General features: G+C 40.9%; 1 protein-coding gene across 2 annotated transcripts in view; it reads left to right on the top strand.

Moving 5' to 3' along the window:
• CLTCL1 (clathrin, heavy chain-like 1) overlaps nt 1–20,401 on the top strand; it is a 36,449-nt gene extending 16,048 nt beyond the window's left edge. For both annotated transcript variants that reach the window (XM_010581609.1, XM_010581610.1), the window contains 26 exons: nt 11–208; nt 594–794; nt 922–1,074; nt 1,710–1,832; nt 2,562–2,699; nt 2,904–3,068; nt 3,477–3,657; nt 4,018–4,181; nt 4,924–5,049; nt 5,368–5,510; nt 6,116–6,350; nt 8,224–8,346; nt 8,768–8,913; nt 9,303–9,486; nt 10,039–10,231; nt 10,724–10,881; nt 10,982–11,146; nt 11,489–11,596; nt 11,951–12,118; nt 12,198–12,347; nt 13,175–13,306; nt 13,653–13,763; nt 14,334–14,504; nt 15,317–15,538; nt 18,516–18,591; nt 19,615–20,401. In XM_010581609.1, coding sequence (XP_010579911.1) covers nt 11–208; nt 594–794; nt 922–1,074; nt 1,710–1,832; nt 2,562–2,699; nt 2,904–3,068; nt 3,477–3,657; nt 4,018–4,181; nt 4,924–5,049; nt 5,368–5,510; nt 6,116–6,350; nt 8,224–8,346; nt 8,768–8,913; nt 9,303–9,486; nt 10,039–10,231; nt 10,724–10,881; nt 10,982–11,146; nt 11,489–11,596; nt 11,951–12,118; nt 12,198–12,347; nt 13,175–13,306; nt 13,653–13,763; nt 14,334–14,504; nt 15,317–15,538; nt 18,516–18,591; nt 19,615–19,730 — 4,050 coding nt within the window. In that variant the 3' untranslated portion in view covers nt 19,731–20,401. The remainder of the gene's footprint in view (nt 1–10; nt 209–593; nt 795–921; nt 1,075–1,709; nt 1,833–2,561; nt 2,700–2,903; nt 3,069–3,476; nt 3,658–4,017; nt 4,182–4,923; nt 5,050–5,367; nt 5,511–6,115; nt 6,351–8,223; nt 8,347–8,767; nt 8,914–9,302; nt 9,487–10,038; nt 10,232–10,723; nt 10,882–10,981; nt 11,147–11,488; nt 11,597–11,950; nt 12,119–12,197; nt 12,348–13,174; nt 13,307–13,652; nt 13,764–14,333; nt 14,505–15,316; nt 15,539–18,515; nt 18,592–19,614) is intronic.
• Nucleotides 20,402–20,932: the final 531 nt, after the last annotated feature.

Genomic DNA, 20,932 nt, shown 5'->3' with positions numbered 1-20,932 from the left:
TCCTTTCCAGGTGCTTTCTGTATGTGTTGAGGAAGACAACATAGTGAACTATGCTACGAATGTTCTCCAGAATCCTGACTTGGGCCTGCGTATGGCTATACGTAGTAATCTAGCTGGGGCAGAGGAATTATTTGCTAGAAAGTTCAACACACTGTTTGCTCAAGGAAGCTATGCAGATGCTGCTAAAGTAGCTGCATCTGCACCAAAGGTAAATAACTCCAAAGGTACAGCTTAAAAATCATGGGGATTTGCCTTAGCTTAGTGGACTTGCTTAGCTCACTTGCATTTCAGTACTTGACATTCAAAAACTGAAGTGCTACGATACTAGCCTTAGTTCTCTGCAGTTTGGTGGTTGTACTGACTAATATTCTCCTGTATCTCATAAAGGAGCATCTGCTATACTTTTCCAACCATAGACTGGACTTGCTGCGGCCACTGACTTCTTGCTAGAATGTCACTGGTTTGGTGAAGATCTCCACCTTGAAGGCTTAAGAGTAGATGCTTCAGTGTAGAGCTTAACACCTGTTTTTTGACTAATACTATTCAGCCTTCAGTAATTAAACATTTCTTCTCTCTATCTTGTGCCTCTTCAGGGAATTCTACGTACCAGTGATACAATCAGAAAGTTCCAGAGTGTACCAGCTCAGCCTGGGCAGGCCTCTCCCCTGCTCCAGTACTTTGGAATATTGCTTGACCAGGGACAGCTGAACAAGTTTGAGTCTCTGGAGCTCTGTCGCCCTGTCCTACAGCAGGGCCGCAAGCAGCTTCTGGAAAAGTGGCTGAAGGAAGACAAGGTAGGCTCACTCAATCATGACACTAGCTTAATGCTGTTGTCTTGTAACAATTGAGTGTGAACAACATTTTTGTTGATACTACATCTCTGAATTCTTCTGCTTGACAAAATACCCCTTCTGACTTCAGCTGGAGTGCTCAGAGGAGCTGGGAGACTTGGTGAAGACAGCTGACCCAACCCTTGCACTCAGTGTCTATCTTCGTGCTAATGTGCCAAACAAAGTGATTCAGTGCTTTGCTGAAACCGGTCAATTCCAGAAAATAGTGCTGTATGCTAAAAAGGTAAAGTTGTTTACCACAAACTACTAGACTCCATCTTATGTGGTTGAGAATGTGTACATTCTCAAGCTATCTTCCATGAGATAAGTTTGATTCCTGTAACTTAAAGCTGATAACTAGGTAAGATTGAGAAACAATGTTTTCTTCATTGTCATAGTGCAAATCATAGTGTATGACTAAGGTCTGAGCAGTCTGCAAAAAAATTAAATTCAGAACACCCAGAATTTTATGAACTATCAAATTAATGGACTGGCTCAAGGTTGTTCTAGAGAATAAAGATAAGATTTTTTTTTCCTAAGATCATAAGACTTTTTTTGGATGGATTACAAAACAATTTGCCTCATGTCCACTTTTAAGTTTAGGACCTTATTTGATAGATAGTGCCTTAAGACTGTTGAAAGATTTGTTCCTAGCAGTTTTCTTACCTAGCGAGAGAAATGCCCTGGCACAAGTTCAGTTACTAAGTAGGTGAATAGTGAATTTCTGTGTCAACAGACAAGCAATGCTTCTGTCTGAGAATTCCTGGAAGATGGGGGATGGGCGTGGCAACCTCGCAGTAGTTCATACTAAAGAATGTGAAGGCTTAAAAAATGTGTAAAGCTTCCCAGACATTGCATGGATGTTTCTGAAATCTCTAGGTTGGCTATACCCCAGACTGGATCTTCTTACTGAGAAGTGTGATGAGAGTCAGTCCAGAGCAAGGCCTGCAGTTCTCTCAGATGCTGGTACAGGATGAGGAGCCACTGGCTAACATTAACCAGGTGATGCCTACAACAAGAGTACTGGTCTCTTTCTAGACAGAGGTAATAGCATAGTACCATTTTGGTGACTGGTAAGGCCAGTTCAGGTCTCTAGTTGACTTGACTAGAATAGTTTAGTCATGTTAACCAAGTTTGGTTACCATTAAGTCTTGAGGCAGGTGTGCTCTCAAGTTCTTGTGGAAGCTTTCTGGCTTATTACTGTAATATTGATAATGAATCTGCCCCAGTCTTAGTCTAAGCAAGTGTTGCTGTCCTACTGTTGGTGTTAATGGAGCATACACTAACTCTTCCCATGCAGAGAATTTACAGGAAGGCAAACAAAGTCAAGTGCTGGCTGCCAGTGGCCATTTCCGGTTAAATGGACAGAGAAATAAGGCAACAATTTACATTAATAAATAATTGAAGTTACTTAGAAAAAGTCTTGTCTTTTCTTGTAGCAACTACTTCAACAAGAGAGAAGGGATGGGATTTGCATGCTGTGTTAAGATTAGAGTGGGTGGCAAAATCTGGCACAATAGCTTAAAGTAATGTGCTGCTTACATTCTAGAGAAAAAGAAAACAGTGTGAAACTTGTCTCTATTACTATGGTAGCAATCCTGTGACAACAAAGGGAATACAGCATGCTAGGTACTGTGATGAGCTGCCTTTCTAGCCAGGCCACTAGTATATACAGATAAATGTGTATGTATGTATATAGACCCCCTTCTCTAACTTGACCGATCTCAACAGATTGTGGATGTGTTCATGGAGAACAGTCTTATTCAGCAGTGCACGTCCTTTCTGCTGGATGCCCTGAAAAATAACCGCCCTGCAGAAGGCCACCTTCAGACTCGTCTCCTGGAAATGAATTTGATTCATGCCCCGCAGGTAAGATCTCTTAACCTAGTTCCTCCAAAAAGTGAAGGAGACAGTGGTAGGCTTGCACAAGAATATGATGTCTGATACTGATAGCCATAAGTAGTTAAGCAACATCAGAGACTAATAATGAGTCAGTGCTGTGACTCTTCAATAACTTTCAGGCTGAGCTGTGGTGATTCTCTGACAGTCTGAATATGAAATGTAAACTCCTAGGTTGCAGATGCCATTCTTGGAAACCAAATGTTTACACACTATGATCGTGCTCATATTGCCCAGTTGTGTGAGAAGGCAGGCTTGCTCCAGCGAGCTTTGGAACACTACACGGATCTCTATGATATTAAACGTGCTGTTGTTCATACTCACCTCTTGAATCCTGAGGTAAGTCTGTCTTACAGAGTAAGAAAGTGGAAGCTTAAGTACATGAACACTCTTTAGCACTTTTTCAGCTGCTAAAAATCCCTGCAGCTGCTATGAGGTGGTTTGTAGGTAGCAAAGTAGCACATGCAGCTGTGATTCAAGAACACTTGTCTAGCTAATGATTAAACTGTAATCTATACTTTTGATGGCTTAAATCTGACCTCAGTTTCCCAGGTGGGCATTTCAAATCTTGCTTGCAAACTGCGTTTTGTAGTTGTAAAGATGGTGAATGTGTTTCTTTTTAAGTCTTTGGTCTTAGCACTTGGAAGACTTCTCTCTAGTAGCTGGGGTAGAAACTCTGTCCAGCTGCCACATTTTAGAAGTCAAATCCTGTACAAGTTACTGAGTAAAACTTCTATCTCTTTGCAGTGGCTTGTGAACTTCTTTGGCTCTCTCTCAGTTGAAGACTCTGTGGAGTGTTTGCGTGCCATGCTGTCAGCCAACATTAGGCAAAACCTACAACTCTGTGTACAAGTTGCTTCTAAATACCATGAGCAGCTTGGTACCCAGTCTCTTGTGGAGCTTTTTGAATCTTTCAAAAGCTATGAAGGTACAGTATTAGAGGGAAGCAGCTTACTTGGAAGCACTACTTGATTGAAGCTAATAATAAGAATTGTAGCTTTTATGGGAGAGGTACTTGTCACATAGCTGGACCTTAGAATGCATTTATCAAAGTGAGCCCTAGGGGTAGCTTTGTTCTAGATGGTTTCTTAACCCTCTTGAGTAAAGATCAGAAAGAAGGATGAAACCTGAAACAGGGGAAAAAAATCCTTCTGATTTTTTTTCCTGCAGTTGAATGAAAGCTACCTTCTCAGCAGGGTTGAACCAAGTCACAAGCTGAAGCCCATCAAAGTCTGCACTTGCTTCACTTACCTTTCTAACTATGTTAAAAACATGTGACTCTTTCTAGGACTGTTCTATTTCTTGGGTTCCATTGTAAACTTCAGCCAGGATCCAGATGTTCACTTCAAGTACATCCAGGCAGCTTGCAAGACTGGTCAGATAAAGGAAGTGGAAAGAATCTGCCGTGAAAGTAACTGCTATAACCCAGAACGGGTGAAGAACTTTCTGAAGGTAAATATTCTGTCCAATGGATTGACCAGTCCTCTGTATGTTTTGCTTAGCAGCAGAACTATGGCCTTCTAATGGAGGGAAATACCAACTCAAGGTTTAGCTGGCATGGCTGCGAGTAGTCTACTGTGTAGCTGGAATAGGAATCTGATCCTATTCCAGGCATATAATAGGTCCTGTTTAGGCTACCTCTGGGAAAAAAAATCCCAACTTCACCATTCCTTTAAAATTAGCCTGTATGATATAATTTGTACCAGACTCAGGAGTATGTTGTCACCTACCAGTAGGTGAATCTAGGCTGGCAGAAGGAAAGACTATGCTGAAGTATTCAGAAGGAGCTTTATCAAGGGTATTGGCAAGACAAAGCTTGTTAAGCTGGAGTCAAGCTATACTACAATACTTCACGTGCTTTGTGTCTAGTAAAATGGGATTTTAATGCCACTTCATTTTGCACTGTTAAGTTCTTGGCCCAGCAACTGTCTTCTGAATTGATATGTGAATTGATAGTCAGTTTGAAGCTAGAGATGTTGGCACTTCATGAAGAGCTTAAACTTAACTCAACTGATAGACTGGCCACATGGTATTCATAGTGGGTAATTTCCTTTTGAAGTCAATTGTCTGCTTGGCAGTCTTAAATTTGTATGTATTGTGACTTCTAGTGCTAAGGGAACTTGGCCAGACTTTCCTGCTTTGAAAACACTTCAACAAATGGTGGTTGCTTACTTTTTTTTTGCACAAAATACAGGAGGCAAAGCTCACTGACCAGCTTCCTCTGATCATTGTCTGTGATCGATTTGACTTTGTTCATGACCTGGTGCTCTACTTATATCGCAATAATCTGCAGAAGTATATAGAGATCTATGTACAGAAGGTAAGGGGAATCCAGTTTCAAGCTCTTGCTCTTTCCTTCCTTAGAAGAAACTTAACCTTTCACTAGACTAATGCAGAATCTGCTATGTCTTTTTTATGCCTATACTTTTAGTGCAGAGGCTCTTCAATAAGCCTTTTGTCTATTATAAACCTATAAGTGTAGTTTTTCCTGGAATGTATAGAAAAATGTGTTAGTAACTTAAAATTCATTACTCTAAAGCATAGTTTAAATTGTTAACAAGAACTGCCCCGTGTGGAAGACTGGGGTGGGTTACTAGTAATGCTAATAACTAATTTTAATGATGGTGGTTTATTCTAGGTGAATCCTAGCCGTATACCAGCGGTGGTTGGAGGGCTTCTTGATGTGGATTGTTCTGAAGATGTCATTAAGAACTTGATCATGGTGGTTAGAGGCCAGTTCTCAACAGATGAGCTGGTGGCTGAAGTGGAAAAAAGAAATCGGTAATGAAAATGCATCTGTAGACATGAGTGTTGGGTTTTCCTGACCGTGGTATACACTCAAATTGAATTGGGTGCGGTTTTGTTGAATGATACAATACTAATACTGTTTTATGTTTCTTTATAGAAAAGCAGCTTAGATTTGCTAGTCGGTCTCTTGATTACTTGGGCCATATAGGAATGCCTGACAGCACTACATGATGAGTAACATGGCTTTTGAACACTTCCTGTACAGCCAACCATAGGATGTGCCTTTGGAGTAAATCTGGATAAAACTGTCTTGACAGTCTTGTTGAAGGCACACAGCAGCTTGTGTAATTAGTTTGTAGGTACCTGTAAAATAAGCAAATGGTTTTAAATGTGAAGAGCCAGCTAATAGAACAGGAGTTGAAAGATTGCGAAACTAGTGGCATCTGCAACCGTACCTGATGTTAAACTGCAGATCTGGCCTCCACTCATTTAATACTCATTAAAAATAACTGGCTGGTCTCAGTCTGCTTTTAAGTCTGACCAGCAGACTAGCTTGAAGGGAAGGCAAGGTATTAAAGGGTAGCTGTCAAGCGTACCTCAATCTGACTTATAAACCTAAAATATTTGCTTCTTCAAAGGCTTAAGTTGCTGTTGCCGTGGCTTGAATCAAGGATTCATGAAGGCTGTGAAGAACCTGCGACTCATAATGCCTTGGCCAAAATCTACATTGACAGTAATAATAATCCAGAGCGGTTCCTTCGTGAGAATCCTTACTATGACAGCCGGGTAGTTGGCAAATACTGTGAAAAGAGGGACCCTCATCTGGCCTGTGTTGCTTATGAGAGGGGGCAGTGTGATCTGGAACTCATAAAGGTTAGCAAAACTGCATTTATAAACATGTTAAAGAACTACTTGCTGCCTGAAGTGGAAGCCTAGCTGGCTCTTTGTCTTAACACTTGTAGAATCTTGTCTTGCAGTCTCACTCAGGAGTTGAGGTAGGCAGGATTCTTCTATATGGAGACAGTAAGCTTCATGCTGATGAGAAGAACTCTTATGCTATATGTCCAAACTAAAATTATGTAACTCTGCAACTTTAGGGTAGCATTCATGTCTTTCATCTGCTGATTCTGCTCAAAATTAAACTCTTTATTGGGCCCAGTTAATGAATATGCCTACTGTTAAACCTTTGTTAATATGATTTTTTTTGAGCCTTGAGCACTTGATCAGCAGAAGGGACAGGCTCTCATCTAGCTTGACTCTACAGTAGGAAGAAAAGCTTTCCTGAAACTAGAATGGGGCTTGTAATTTTCCCTTATTGTTGTTGACCCTGAGAGTTGCTCCAATATGTAACTAGAAATGAGGAAAATAAATGTTGACAGTCAAACTGTAAGGACTTACTCCGATAGCATTCCTCTCCTATCTTAAGCGTGTTGATTCCTAGAACCTCCCTTGGAAGTTCAAGGGCAAGTGAAATTCCCAGGGTTCTTCAAACACATCCTAATTTCACACTGAACACCAGAGTTTAATGCCAGATTGTAGTGCTTGTGACTGCTGAGAAGGAAAACATTCTCCTTCTACCTGCACTTTTGCACTAGTATATGTAAAGAATGTCAGCTGTGTAGGGCTAAGAACTAGCCTGTTTTGCCCAGTTTGAAAGGAAGTTAATGCTGTTCCCTGGTAAGGCCTACCCTGTGAGTGTTAAAACGGTGGTATAATCTAGGCTTCCTGTTGAAAGTGGATGACTTTCCAGACTGAAGCAGCTATTTTTGAAGTAATACCTCCCCTATAGCTGTAAAAAAAAAAAAAAAATCTGGCTCTATTTAGCACTCTTTATTTCAGGGTATGAAGGTGGGTCCGAGCTGTTGACTTTACTAGGATACGCTTTAACATTCTGGCTAACCATAAAAAAAAACCTCTGCCAGTAACAGTTTCTTCCTTGAACTGATGTTCTGAGCAGGTGTTTCTGGTTATGGAGAAAAGATCTTCCTTGTGTAAGAATTATTCTTGAGACCTTGTTGCCTCCTAGAAGAGGGCTCAACTCCTGCAACTAATAGATGTAAAATATAAAGCAAAATTATGTGACTACTAATTTGTTTACAGCAAAGTACTTGAGATTCCAAGAGCTAATGTGGATACTAACAAAGCATGACCTGTTGGTAGAAGATGGAATACACCTTCAGGTTTCTACTCTTGTAGTTTGAAATTGAAGCTAGTGGTACTAATAGGATCATAACTCTTCCTTGCTGCACTTTTATTGGAGATTTCACATTTATTCTATACCCTTAACATTTTAACAGGGGAATCCAAGCACTTGCTACTCTGCACACTTCCAGTGTAAAGCTAATGACACCAAATCTGTAACCTATTTCTAGCTTTAAACACCAGCACTGTTCCTCAGTTCACTCCTTAACACTGCCCAGGCAAGTGGCTCCCTTTCTAGATTTAAAACTTAAGTTCTTCAGGCTTCTGCAGGTCTTCACTTCAAACAGAAGCAAATAGTTACTGTGAAGCCACTGTCACAGTATTTGTGTGTCGGGCAAAACCAAGAGAAGCTATAGAAATTCTGCTGGAGACCTTCTCCATGAGCCTTCCAGATCAGAGGTTGGGTAAGAACTTGTCTGTGGCATTTAGCATTGGTCAGCAATTAGTTCTAGTCAGTCTTCTAGACTGTCTGATTCATAGCTAGCTAAACCTGTCTTGTGGTACTGACCCTTGATATTAATGCTAATACTTGTAACTTCTTCAGGTCTGCAATGAGAACTCACTGTTTAAGAGTGAGGCTCGCTATCTGGTGCGCAGGAAGGACCCTGAGCTCTGGGCAAATGTTCTGGAAGAAAACAACCCGTTCAGGCGGCAGCTTATTGACCAGGTACAGCACAAAGGCTAAATTTTCAGTATGAGGAGACCTCAGGATGTCTCAGAAACATTGTGGAGCATTAAAGTAGCTGTTTTGCCCACAAGGTCCCTTGAGGCCCCATCTCAACCATATAGAAATTTCTGAGAGTTTTGAGTGGCAGGTATTAACTCTGACCTTCATGGTCAGAAAAGCTAGTTACCAGTAAGACATCATTTCTGTCCTGTGGAGTGACCTACCTTTAGTGAATTTGCTCCCTACACAGACCGAAGGTGTGACTTTTAATAGCTATGTCCTGTATAGAAGTAGCTCGCTCTTGCTGTTTATGACAAAATACTCTCAAAGTTCTGAAGCCTTAATTTGTAGTTCACTGGAATATGTTGGCAATTATCTCATTTAGGGAAAACTCTTAATACTCTCCTGCCTTCAAATCCAGGTTGTCCAAACAGCTTTATCAGAGACACAGGATCCAGAGGAAGTTTCTGTAACTGTTAAAGCTTTCATGACGGCTGACCTGCCTAATGAATTGATTGAGTTATTGGAAAAAATTGTCTTGGATAATTCTGTATTCAGTGAACACAGGTAAGAGGAGAGCTTTGTCCACAAGTTTAGCCTATTCATTGCCTTTGTTTAGGTTGTGAAGTGACCAAAGTTATTTGTGGGTCTCTTGGTTGCAGGACCTAAGCATTCTTAAATGTGTAGAATGAGGTAAAAAAGCAAAATTTGAAGTGCTCTGTGCTTTAAGAACAGAGCTAGTTCACACTATGCAGTTCACAGTGGCGTGTTAAGAGAACACTGATATTGATAAGCCTTTTCTTTTTGGAAGGCAAATATCAGTGCTTCTCAATCTGGGGTTGAAAGGTTGTTGCTAGTGACAGCAAGTGGGTGTATTTTTTTGCATGTACAATATATCTCACTTAAGCAGGCGTTACCATGCACTGCTTATAGCCTATGCCTTCTGTTAACCAAAGGAATCTCCAGAATCTGCTGATCCTGACTGCCATTAAGGCTGACCGCACTCGTGTGATGGAATACATCAATCGACTGGATAACTATGATGCCCCAGATATCGCAAACATTGCCATCAGTAATGAGCTATATGAAGAAGCATTTGCTATATTCAGGAAATTTGATGTTAATACTTCAGCAATTCAGGTGAGGTGTGGTTCCTGCATGAAGGTGTAGAGTGCTAGTAATGAAGAGAACGGAGTGTACTGTTACATTGATTCTCAAGGGGTGATTGTCACTTAAATCATTGAGACTTGAGTAGAGTTCCCATATGATACCAAGTTGCAGGGAGAAGTGGGATTATGTGCAAAGAATAGCAGAACAGAGTCAAAATAATGACTTCAGAGACTGGTCTGGTCAGAGTAATCAAAATTTTGGGATGTTGCACTGTACGCTTGGGGTGTGTGCACTGAATTTGATTCAAAGTGGCTACTTTGGAGACTCCTACTTGAAAGGTGCAGGAGAACCAAATGCTACTAGGCATTGTCTGTAGGCCAGCATTGACTTCTGTAAGGCAGAGGAGGAACATTAGCAACAAGAGTCTTATTCTGACTACCTCTACTGCATTGGACAGAAATGGCTGTTCTAAAAGAAGTTAGCTTCATATTGCTTACACAGAACACTTGAAGAAAGAGTTCTGTTAGAAAGGACAATGTTACAAAGCTTGGATTTTTAACTTGCAACTTCAATTTCAAACAGGTGCTGATTGAGCACATTGGCAACTTAGACCGTGCTTATGAATTTGCAGAGAGATGTAATGAACCAGCAGTCTGGAGCCAGCTAGCCAGAGCACAGCTCCAGAAGGACTTGGTGAAAGAAGCCATTGACTCCTACATAAAGGCAGATGATCCTTCTGCCTACATGGAGGTTGTTCAAGCAGCTAATAGAAACGGTAAGGCAAAGCATCCTCAAACTTAAGATTGTTTGGATATGAGCTAGGTTATTGCATCTACATTGAGCAGCAGGGATTCTTATGAATTCTGTTTCAGAGGAAATGGGAGCAGTCAGTGTGTGGAATGGATGAATCAATGTTTAGTGGGATTCCTGTCAACAAGCTTGTCTGTGTCGCTACACCAAAGATAGACCTTCCTGTGGAGATAATTTGGACTGTTACTATTTCAAGTATAGCCAAGTATAATGTATTTATTTAGCTGTATGTGGCAGAATTGCTTGCCAACTGGATTCTATAATAGTTGCAAGAAGTTCAGCCTTATATGAAGGTGATGTGGTGTTTAGCAGGGACTTCCTTAATTCAAATGCAGATGGCTTAGTATCATGGTGGAAGAGATCCTCAAGACTGCTAGTGAAGACTGTTCCTAAGGTGGGCAAGGTGAGCGATACAGAATGACTAAACAAAGGATCTTATATCTCTTCTCTCTTCAAGATAACTGGGAGGACCTAGTCAAGTTCTTACAGATGGCCAGGAAGAAGGCTAGAGAATCTTATGTAGAGACAGAACTTATTTTTGCTTTGGCTAAAACTAATCGTCTGTCAGAACTGGAGGAGTTTATTAGTGGCCCTAATAACGCCCATATACAACAGGTATGTCTTGATCCACAGTTCCTGTGTGTGAATGACTTGCTGCTTAGCTGACTTCTGATTTTTGCTGTTATCTATGTTTATCTTGGGACTCCTAATCCAGGTTGGTGATCGCTGTTATGAAGAGGGGATGTATGAAGCAGCAAAATTACTCTATAACAACGTATCTAACTTTGCTCGCCTGGCATCTACCTTGGTGCACCTTGGAGAGTATCAGGCGGCAGTGGACAGTGGCCGCAAAGCCAACAGCACAAGGACTTGGAAAGAGGTAACTTAAACACATGTTTATTAATGGTTTGCAGAATGTGCTGTACTGTTGCTTCTGAGCATGTTGCTTTAGCTCTGATAGTAGCTTGCTAACTGTTTCTGGCTACAGAGTATGTCTGTAGATTTATAAGCTGTCCTCTTGTCCAAGATAACAAAGCTTAATTTCAAAACACTGTAAAAAGAATGGCAGAGATGTTAATTCTAGAACTAGCATTATGGAAATATCTATTTGGAACTGTACGTAAGCCTCAAATTTGGTAAAGCTTTGGTAATTAGCTTTCCCTTTAAGGAGATGAAGCATTGCAGTATTCTCTTGTTGACTATTTGCCAACTCTTATTACAGGTATGCTTTGCCTGTGTGGATGGAAAAGAATTCCGCTTGGCACAGATCTGTGGCTTACACATAGTCATCCATGCTGATGAACTTGAAGAGCTGATCAGTTACTATCAGGTTAGATCACTGTTAATATCCTAGAACACTTTAGACAGCACACTTGTATATGCTAGTAAAGTGGTCACAGACAAAACCCGATACTGTGTGGGGCTGATCGTTAAATTTATTCTTCCTCCATCTCCCAATAGCTGCATGCATTTTTTTCTGTAGTAAATGGAAGGATGATAGTTTTCCCTGTCCCTTCTTTTACAGTTCTGTTACCTCACTGGAATCATGTCTTGCAAAGCTAAGTACTCCCATTTGGAGAGAAAATCAAAGCATATTGAATTTAATTAAATATGCATTTTAGCAAGCTTTAAAGTGCCAGTTGGTCATGAATTTGCAATTAATCCTTATTTTCCTAATATCCAGGATCGTGGCTACTTTGAAGAACTGATTGCCCTTTTGGAAGCTGCTTTGGGCCTAGAGCGTGCTCACATGGGAATGTTTACTGAACTTGCCATCTTATACTCCAAATTCAAGCCTCAGAAAATGAGGGAACATCTGGAGCTCTTCTGGTCTAGAGTTAATATTCCAAAGGTATGCAGTAGGGTAGCTACACTGCAAGTGCAGGTGGGAAGCTGTCAGTGAATCAAACTGATATTTTTTGTTTTATCAGGTGCTCAGAGCTGCAGAACAGGCTCATCTCTGGGCAGAACTTGTATTCCTCTATGACAAGTATGAGGAGTATGACAATGCAATAATTACTATGATGAACCATCCCACTGATGCCTGGAAAGAAGGGCAGTTTAAAGACATAATTGCTAAGGTAAGTAACTAGTTAACTGAAAGTGTTGAAAGTTTCTTTCAGAACAGAGGCAAAAATGTACAATAGAATTGCTGTTTAGAAAATGAGTTTGCTTAAGCTACTACTCAATTTTCCTGCTCTACTTAAAAGAACCTCCAATCAGTTTAGCAGAAGAATTAATCTAATCTTATACTCTGTTTTTTGCTGTGCAGCACATTCTGTTGAGTGGCAGCAGCTAGCACAGAATGTTTTCAGAGACTGCTCAAGATCATAGGTCACAAGCAAGAGGCGTAACCTCCTTAATACCTTTGAGCTGACTGCTGTCTTAGTCTGAGGCTGTAACTGTTCTTGAAAGATCTCTGCAAATGTTTTCAGCTGTTTCAGTGTCAGAATTGGGGTGGGCAGTCCCATGAATACAGCAGAGAATAGTGAATTTATGAATAGTTTAGACAAGATTTGAGACTGAATGCATTCTTGTTGGTCTTATGGGTTTCAAGGCAACAACTTAGACTGGTTAAGGCTATAGCCTTTACTGGCTTCAGGAGTTCAACAAATGGTCACACTAACTGTAGTGGGCTACCTGTGCCAGGATGTCTTAACTGTGGATGGGTTAGAATTGGTTTGTACTACCCCTGGTAGTTTGTGAGTTCACTGTCTGGAAGCAGATGGTACAAGAAGCAGTCATAAGATTGAATAAGAATTCTGCATGTAAGTGTAACACTTCTGACCTCTAGAAGGAAACTTCAGCTTTTATTTGTCAGATAAACTTTATGCTGAGTTAAGTGGTCTGAGCTAAGCACCTTAAGCTTACTTGTGTTTGAACTATTAACTAGTGTCTAACCATGCAGGTGGCCAATGTGGAGCTGTACTACAAAGCCTTGCAGTTCTACTTGGACTACAAACCTCTGCTGATCAACGATCTCCTGCTTGTATTATCTCCACGACTGGATCACACCAGGACAGTCAATTTTTTCTCAAAGGTGAGTTTTTGGGAGATAGTAGATGAACAAGAAATCTTCTTGCTCAGGGTAAAACACTCCAGTCTCTGGCTGGAAAAAAGGGTTGGTATCTGTCAAGTAGCTTTGCCTCCACTATAAAGGACTGAGAAGCAACCCAATCCTGGCTTGATATGGGAAACACTGGAAGAGTTAGCATAGCTGGCCTAGGAAGTCGTTTTATTTTACTTCTGGCAAAACAAGATGCTTTGTGCTTACTGTCAGGACCCTTCAGACAAACTCTTGCAATAACAAGTGGGAACCTGCTTCAGGACTATGAAGTGTCAGAATTGGTATGCTTAATCTTGTATTGGAAATGTCTTAATTCCAGGTTAATCAGCTACTTCTAGTAAAGCCTTATCTGCGTTCAGTCCAGAACCACAACAACAAAGGAGTTAACGAAGCTCTAAACAACCTTTTAACAGAGGAGGAAGATTACCAGGTGAGCCCCACAAAATAGATTGCTAGGCCTGAGGGATGCTTCTTTCTCCAACAAAAAGAAGCCATAGTTTGGTTGTTCCTCAGGTGACACAGAGTAATTCCCTTGAGTAGAAAAATTTTTCAATGCAGTGGTGGGGGGTGGAATCAGACCCTTTGTGGGCAGGAGTCTGGAGACATTGTGATTTGCAAGTAAAATAGATGCCACAGTTGTTGTTCTCGGAACAGACTTCACAAAGGTCAGTATCAGGTGTGTACTCTACTGGGCAACACTTCTGTAAACAGATTTGCTTCTGGCCCCACTAGCTGCTATTTGGAAGAAATGCTTTGTCTTTTAAAGGTAACTAGCTTTTATGTTCTGTCAAGTAAAGTCAGTATGACCAAGTTTGCATCTTGCTTTATTAAAAATCATCTTTTGGAGAGATGCATGAAAATAAGCAGGGTAAGCTGTAGCCATAGTACCAACATCCAGCTGGAAGAACAAACATTTGTGCACCATGCTTAGATGCTTCTCTACTGTATTTCTTGCCCTACTACCATCTGGAAGCATGTGTAACATCTCTCTCTCAAACAGGGTTTGAGAGCTTCCATTGATGCCTATGACAACTTTGATAACATAACATTGGCTCAGCGTCTGGAAAAGCATGAACTAATTGAGTTTAGGCGTATTGCGGCATACTTGTATAAGGGTAACAACCGCTGGAAACAGAGTGTGGAGCTATGCAAGAAAGACCGTCTGTATAAGGTGAGTTAATGCAGCTTGTTTCCCTGACTGTCAAAAAGAAGTATGAGCTGTGAAGCATAGATCTCCTAGATACTGAATGTGTTTTGTTAGTTTCAAATTTGGATTTCTAATTAGCCTTAGCCCTTCACTTGAAGTTTAAGGAAAGACTCTCAGAGCAGAAGGGTTTGCAATTTCAAATTCACATCTTAAATCTAATTTCATAATGTTCTCCTGTACTCGGAGATCTATCTATATCAATCAGTGACATCTATACAGTTTTCTGTATTAGTATGGAATGTCTTCCATAGAACTGAAGACTTAGGCCCTTGTAAGAGTACAGATGAAACATGATTACAGTGGTATAGTCTTCAAGCCTGTAGTGAGTTCACATGGGCCAGTTTTTGCCTACTGTGTAGGAGAGCTGGCAAATAGTTTTCTGTCTTGCCACATAGCAAGCAGTTGATGCAATAATCTCTTCTGCTCTGGATAATCCTTAATAGTTAATGTTGAGGTAGGTGGGATACCAGAAAGACTGTTTATCCTCTCTGCTACAAAACTAAGCAAAAAAAATCTCATCAGGTCACTTCAAATACTAAGGAAAGCCTGTTGGATAGTGTTCATACACTCAGTTAAGTCCTCTTCTTTTGAGGCAACCCAGATACTTGTATGTACTGTAGCTTGGCCCCTACAGAACATGCCTGGTGTGGTGTTAAAGACTAACTTCATGGTATGCCAAATACCTGGCTTACCTAGCTACCAGTAACATGTGCATAAGGTGTAAAGCAAGATGCTGACAGGCAAGGGTCAAGCTTAACTGTTGTTCTTTTCTGTAGGATGCTATGCAGTATGCTGCAGAGTCCAAAGATGCAGAGCTAGCTGAGAAACTGCTTCAGTGGTTCCTAGAAGAAGGCAAGCAGGAGTGCTTTGCAGCCTGCCTTTTCACATGTTATGACTTGCTGCACCCAGATGTAGTCCTTGAGTTGGCATGGAGGCATAACATCATGGACTTTGCAATGCCTTATTTCATCCAAGTGATGAGAGAGTACCTTACCAAAGTGAGTATTGCATAGGCTAAAAAGTTAAGACTTCTAGTCTGCTGGATGATTAGCATTATGCAAACCAGAGCTCTCTGCATGTATTTGGAATATTGTTGTTCCTCAGACTAAGTCTTCTGTGAAGTTCTGTGGGTTTAATAACTTCAGGCTAGCTAGCAAAACTTATAAATAGATGGCTTGGGACTTGAAAGAGGTCTAGTTAAATTTTTGCTTTTAACAGTGGGCGTAAGCAACTATGTGCTTTTCAGAGCAGCTCCATAGTTGATGAAACTGAAAACTTGATGAGGACAACCTGTATCACTTATTACTTCATTTAACTGTAAAAGTACTTTGTTTTCTTGTTATGGAGAATATAGCTTTTGAGTAACTAATAGTACATGCTATTCCTACATCAGCCATAGGAGTAGACTGCTGAAGATCTTTTTTTTAAAATGGAAAACAGAACTTCCAATGTGTAGTCTGACTGTACAATACTGATACCAATAGCTAGTCCTCAATTCAGAGAGAAGAGAGATTCTGATCATGTATGGTTCTGAAATGCTTGTCCTGAAACAGCTCTAAGATAGTAAGCTAAGATCCTTTCTTAGAAGGCTCTAGGGTTGCATAGGACATCACAGTAAAGAACTTCATTAAAATGAGTAATCTAAAAGTGACTGCTTCTGGTTGCTTCTAATCAAGTCATGTTAAGTATTCCCCTCTGAATTTTCTTGCAGGTTGATGGGCTGTTCTATAAGGTGACACTGATTTCAAACTCTTTGTGTTCATTTGTGTCCCTCGATATCCTAGGTTTCTTTTACAGGAATCTAGGTGTAGCTTCTGCCAGAAGAGCAGTGTAATTTAGCTCTAACTCATTTTCTGTTCACTTGCTAATGCTAAAAGGTTAACTATTCACAAGCAACTTGAAAATCCAACCAGACTCTGCTCCTCTTCATGGGAAGTGGAAGCAAGCGATTGAGGAGGACTTGAGTGTTTGGGCTCCTGTTCGCTATATTACAGATATCTTGTGGCAGGGAGGATATTGTTCATAAGTAAACAAAAGCAATTGCCATGTAACAGGATGTGTTCTAAGTGCAAATTGCTTGTTATGCTGTAAATTACTGAAGTGTGCAATCTTTCAGGCATGGTGAGTTTTAATAGTAGCATAAAGGTTCTGTAAGCTTTTTGCCTATTAGTATGATGAAAGTACTTGCACAGATCTTAAACACTTCTTCCTCCTCGTATTCTACTGAGGAGAAGCTTGCCACACAAGTTCAGCTGAACTCTTCCATGCAAGGCTTAGGTCTAAAATAATGGTTTTTAAACTGCTGGTTGGATTTACAAGTAGTCACATGTACTAAATACGGGATAACTTGCCAGAAGGAAAATCTGCATGGTGAAAGTGGTTTACAGTGGAACTAATTTAGTCTGAATTAACTGCAAAACATGGAATTAGAGAATGGGCTTTATAAATGTGGTATGTCTAAAATTGTCACGTAACTAACTTCAAAAGTACAAAAGAATAGACTAGTTTATCAGTGGGGTGTGTACATCTTCTAGAACTTATCTATCTTTTATGCATAAAACAGTGTTAAAGCACAGAATATCCTGTGGCCCAGAAGCGGCCAGGCACACAAAGTATGACAGTCATTTGGAAACCTTTTGAACAACTTCACTTCTAGGCAGCAAAGCAGACATATGTTTAGGCTTTCCTGGAGAGCTTGCTCTTGTCCCTTCTTCAGGATGTCAGCTCTGGGCATGCTTGCTGTTCTCCAACAGAGGGAGTAACTGCACTTCTGTAAAAAGTTCCTTAATGCTTTAGGGGCACTAAAGAGGAAAGTCTAATCTGAGAGAGTGGGAATTTCAGGTTGTAAGTAGAGTCATACAACTAGTTTGAAACTGGTAGCTCTCAATTGCTTTGATCCATAGTAATATGGATAGCATGTGTAGCACCAATATTTAGTGTTACCCTGAAGAGCTGTTAGGCTGATAGCTATAAACGAACCAGTTAAAGACCTACTGCCACTGAAGTTTTTGAGTTGCAGACTTCAAAAAGCCCAGGAAACTGTTAAACACCAGATCTAGATAACATCTCTGAAGTATAATAGAGACCCCTCTTGCATCACTTCTCAGACCAGATATGATTCTTGCAGTGGGAAAGGAGGATGAGGAGCAGCTGAAATATAGCATTGGGCTACATTAGTACTGCCTGTATCTGGATGTGAAGCTGTGTGATTTTTATGCCTTGCAGTCTTCAATTTCAATGGTTCTCTTATGGAAGATGCAACTTGTTAAACCTGAGAGAAGGAAGCTACTGTTGCCGCTTGGATTACTCCCACCACTCCCAATTCAAAGTTGTGTTCAGGGCTCCTGCATTACTGTAGCACTTTCACAAATGTGTTTAGCATGAACAGAGCTTTATTTGGCACAGCACTGGGATCTGTATAAAGCTGATAATACTAGACCACTTTCCATGATGGTTCTAGAGTTTCCTTTAGAAGAGTCTATGTGAATACTAATATGGTAAACCAGTACTCTGCAGCCCAGGTTAGGCTGTAGTCCTAGATAAGATCAAACTTCATGGGTCTGGAATATTTGCAAATATCTGGGTGCTCTCGTTGAAGGGGAGAGGGGTTGCAGGTTAATATGTAAGTGTAGATTAGGCCCATTTGAGATGATGTTTGGAACTGCAATACGATGGGCTTGTTTTCTGGGTCACAGAGTTAACAGTGACTAGAATAGGGCCCCAAAAAGTGTTTCACTTGAAGGTAATGATGATCTCGGCTGCATTTGACAGCTATTGTTTATTGCAGTAAACTTAAAGCAATTGGGAGGGCAGGTCTACAACATAGCTTGCTGGGAACATGCAGACTTTTGTAGTCTCCAACTTGGACTAATAAAAGGAACACTTGATAGCTAAAGTACCAGGCATGAAAAGCCTCACACGATGGTGCAATTCCTAGACACAGCCTTCATACATCTCCTGTTCACTTCAATGTAGGTGGATAAACTTGATGCTTCTGAAAGCCTAAGAAAAGAAGAGGAACAAGTAACTGAACCCACTCCAATAGTATTTGGTAGGTGAAAGACTTGGTTTTAATTGATTACCTATTGTCACTCTGGTCTCTCTTTGTGGAGGTAACTTAAATGACTACCTCCAGTCAAAGTAAACTGGTTTTAACTAGGTAGTAAAATGGTTCTCTCTGCTAGATTAACTGCATAGGTTGTTGAAGTGACATCTCAGTCTTGAAGTACTTCTCTTCAGCTAAAGTATTGCTCCTCTTACATGGCTCAGAACTCTAGCTTAGGAATAGTCTTTCAGTATGGTAACAGGACAGGGGATACCAAGGTGTGCACAACCCCAGGAATAACTTACAGAGCATGCAAATTCCTCCTGTTATTCCTGTCTAAGAGGAGTGAGTCTGCTTTCTGCTTTTCCAAGTAGAAAGGCAGACTGACGCTCTAGCTCACCCATTTTAAGACATGTGCAGCCAGAAAAAACATGGCTGTCCTCAAGTGTGCTGCTATTTTAGAAGCCCTTCTGAAGAGGCATTCTGCTAACAAGCACCTAGAAGTGGCTGGTAAGGGAAGGATGTGACTGGTTCACTGTCTGATGTAAATGTTAACCTGAATTTAACATATGCATGAGGCATGTGTGCTCCTAGTGATGAAGACAAATCTGTCAAGGTATGTTCAGGCCTTTTGCAGCACTCTCCAGACTGTGAGACCTAACAGACCTAACTATTTGCTTGAATTGCTTTACTTTTCAGTCCTGACCATGCATGGGTTAAATAGTATCAGTTTGTTTGGCTTTCAGTATGGTCTCTTCAAAACAAGCCATGTTTATCCTGCCCTCAAGATCAGCTGATACTCATCTTCCTTCCAAGTCCTGCCTTGCTTTTGTAGCTTTCTGGTAGCAAGAGCAGATGGCCTCAGTGCCCACTCTGTGGTGCGTGTTGAGTAATAGTGTGACTTGCTAGTGTATGCTTGCACAGTGGCTGATTTTTAGCTAAAGCCTCATAATCCTGTCCCATAGTACAGCTAGCATTAGGGAAGCTGAGGTTCCTAAACTAACCTTTTTTTTTCTCGTGCTTTTCTAGGCCAACAGTTGATGTTAACAGCAGGTCCCAGTGCAGTACCTCCCCAGGCAAACTTCCCATATGGATACACAGCACCAGGATTCACCCAGCCGCCTGTTTATGGTTTCAATATGTAACTAGCTCTCTGACAGACCTTCACTGTCTCTGTTCTCTTCCTTCCCGTCCCTTTTTAACTTCTCCAAGAAGTGTACAATGGTCCTAAGGGCACAGATGACCTTCTGTTGGCTGAACACACTTGCTGCCCGGCTCAGTGAGGAGACTTCAACGGGATGCCTGTTACTGTTATTTATTGATTATTGTCCGGTTACATTTCAACCTCTGAAAGGCAGCTTCTGTTAATGACATTGTGAGACTCTTGTCTGAAGTTAAGGCACTATTTCACTAACTCATATAGCAATAACTGCTTGAGGCCAGGGGGAAGAGAGCATATTTTTCTTTCTTTTGCAAAGCTCATTGAAGGCAGCTGGGAAATGGCCTGGCACCAAGTTGTTAAAGCTTTAGCTGAAGCTACTGAAGTAGCAGGGTTGTTAACAATTCAGTGAAGCATCTCGTTAATAATGAATTGTTGAAAGCTTGTGTACATCTGACTACCCCATTTTATTTGCAGTCTTACATGCAAAAGAAAATGGGCTTTCTAATATTCGTGCTCTGAATGTTTAGAGGAATATTGGGAAAGTTTCCTTTTCTGGACAATAATGCTGTTGGGGTTCAATGCTGTTGGAGTCTGTTCTATATTTTCTGGAGTAGATCTGAGACTTGAAGAAAATAAATCTTCTCATGCCAGAGAGCAAACACTTCCCAGATCCTTTTTGTTTAACAAGAAGAGAGCATGTTACTTACTGACGTTAAATGGTACTAAAGGAAACCTCAGCTATGTGTGGCAAGTGAACATAGGAGTGTGCATGGGCTGCCAAAGTACTAGAGATGCAAGAGCACAGTGTCAGGGTTGGGGAGGGGGACGGGACACACTGCTAAAATATTGAGGCAGTAGGGAGGGCCGTAATCCTGACTTTTTATTTGCACCTTTAACTGATTCTGGCATTGGCTTCCTGCCACACCATGTTCTGACCCTGTCTGGTGGGCAGAGTCAGCACCACCTGAATTAACGGTGCAGTGACTCAGTTCTGCTATGCTGCAGTAGTATCAACAGCGTGTCCATCACCCACCTCTTTCTTTGAGAATGCCAACAGGGATGTATTATTACTTTGTGCCACTTCAAATACATGTATCATTAACGTTTTATGTACTTAGATAACAATGTATAATTTATGGTTATGAATCTTGTGCTAATCTTGAATATTATAAAAGTCCAACTATA

Source organism: Haliaeetus leucocephalus, unplaced genomic scaffold (assembly GCF_000737465.1).
Source record: "Haliaeetus leucocephalus isolate CR32 unplaced genomic scaffold, Haliaeetus_leucocephalus-4.0 Scaffold802, whole genome shotgun sequence".
Lineage (NCBI taxonomy): Eukaryota > Metazoa > Chordata > Aves > Accipitriformes > Accipitridae > Haliaeetus > Haliaeetus leucocephalus.
The sequence above is the reverse complement of the archived record's forward strand: the minus strand, read 5'-3'. Positions and strand labels throughout refer to the sequence as shown.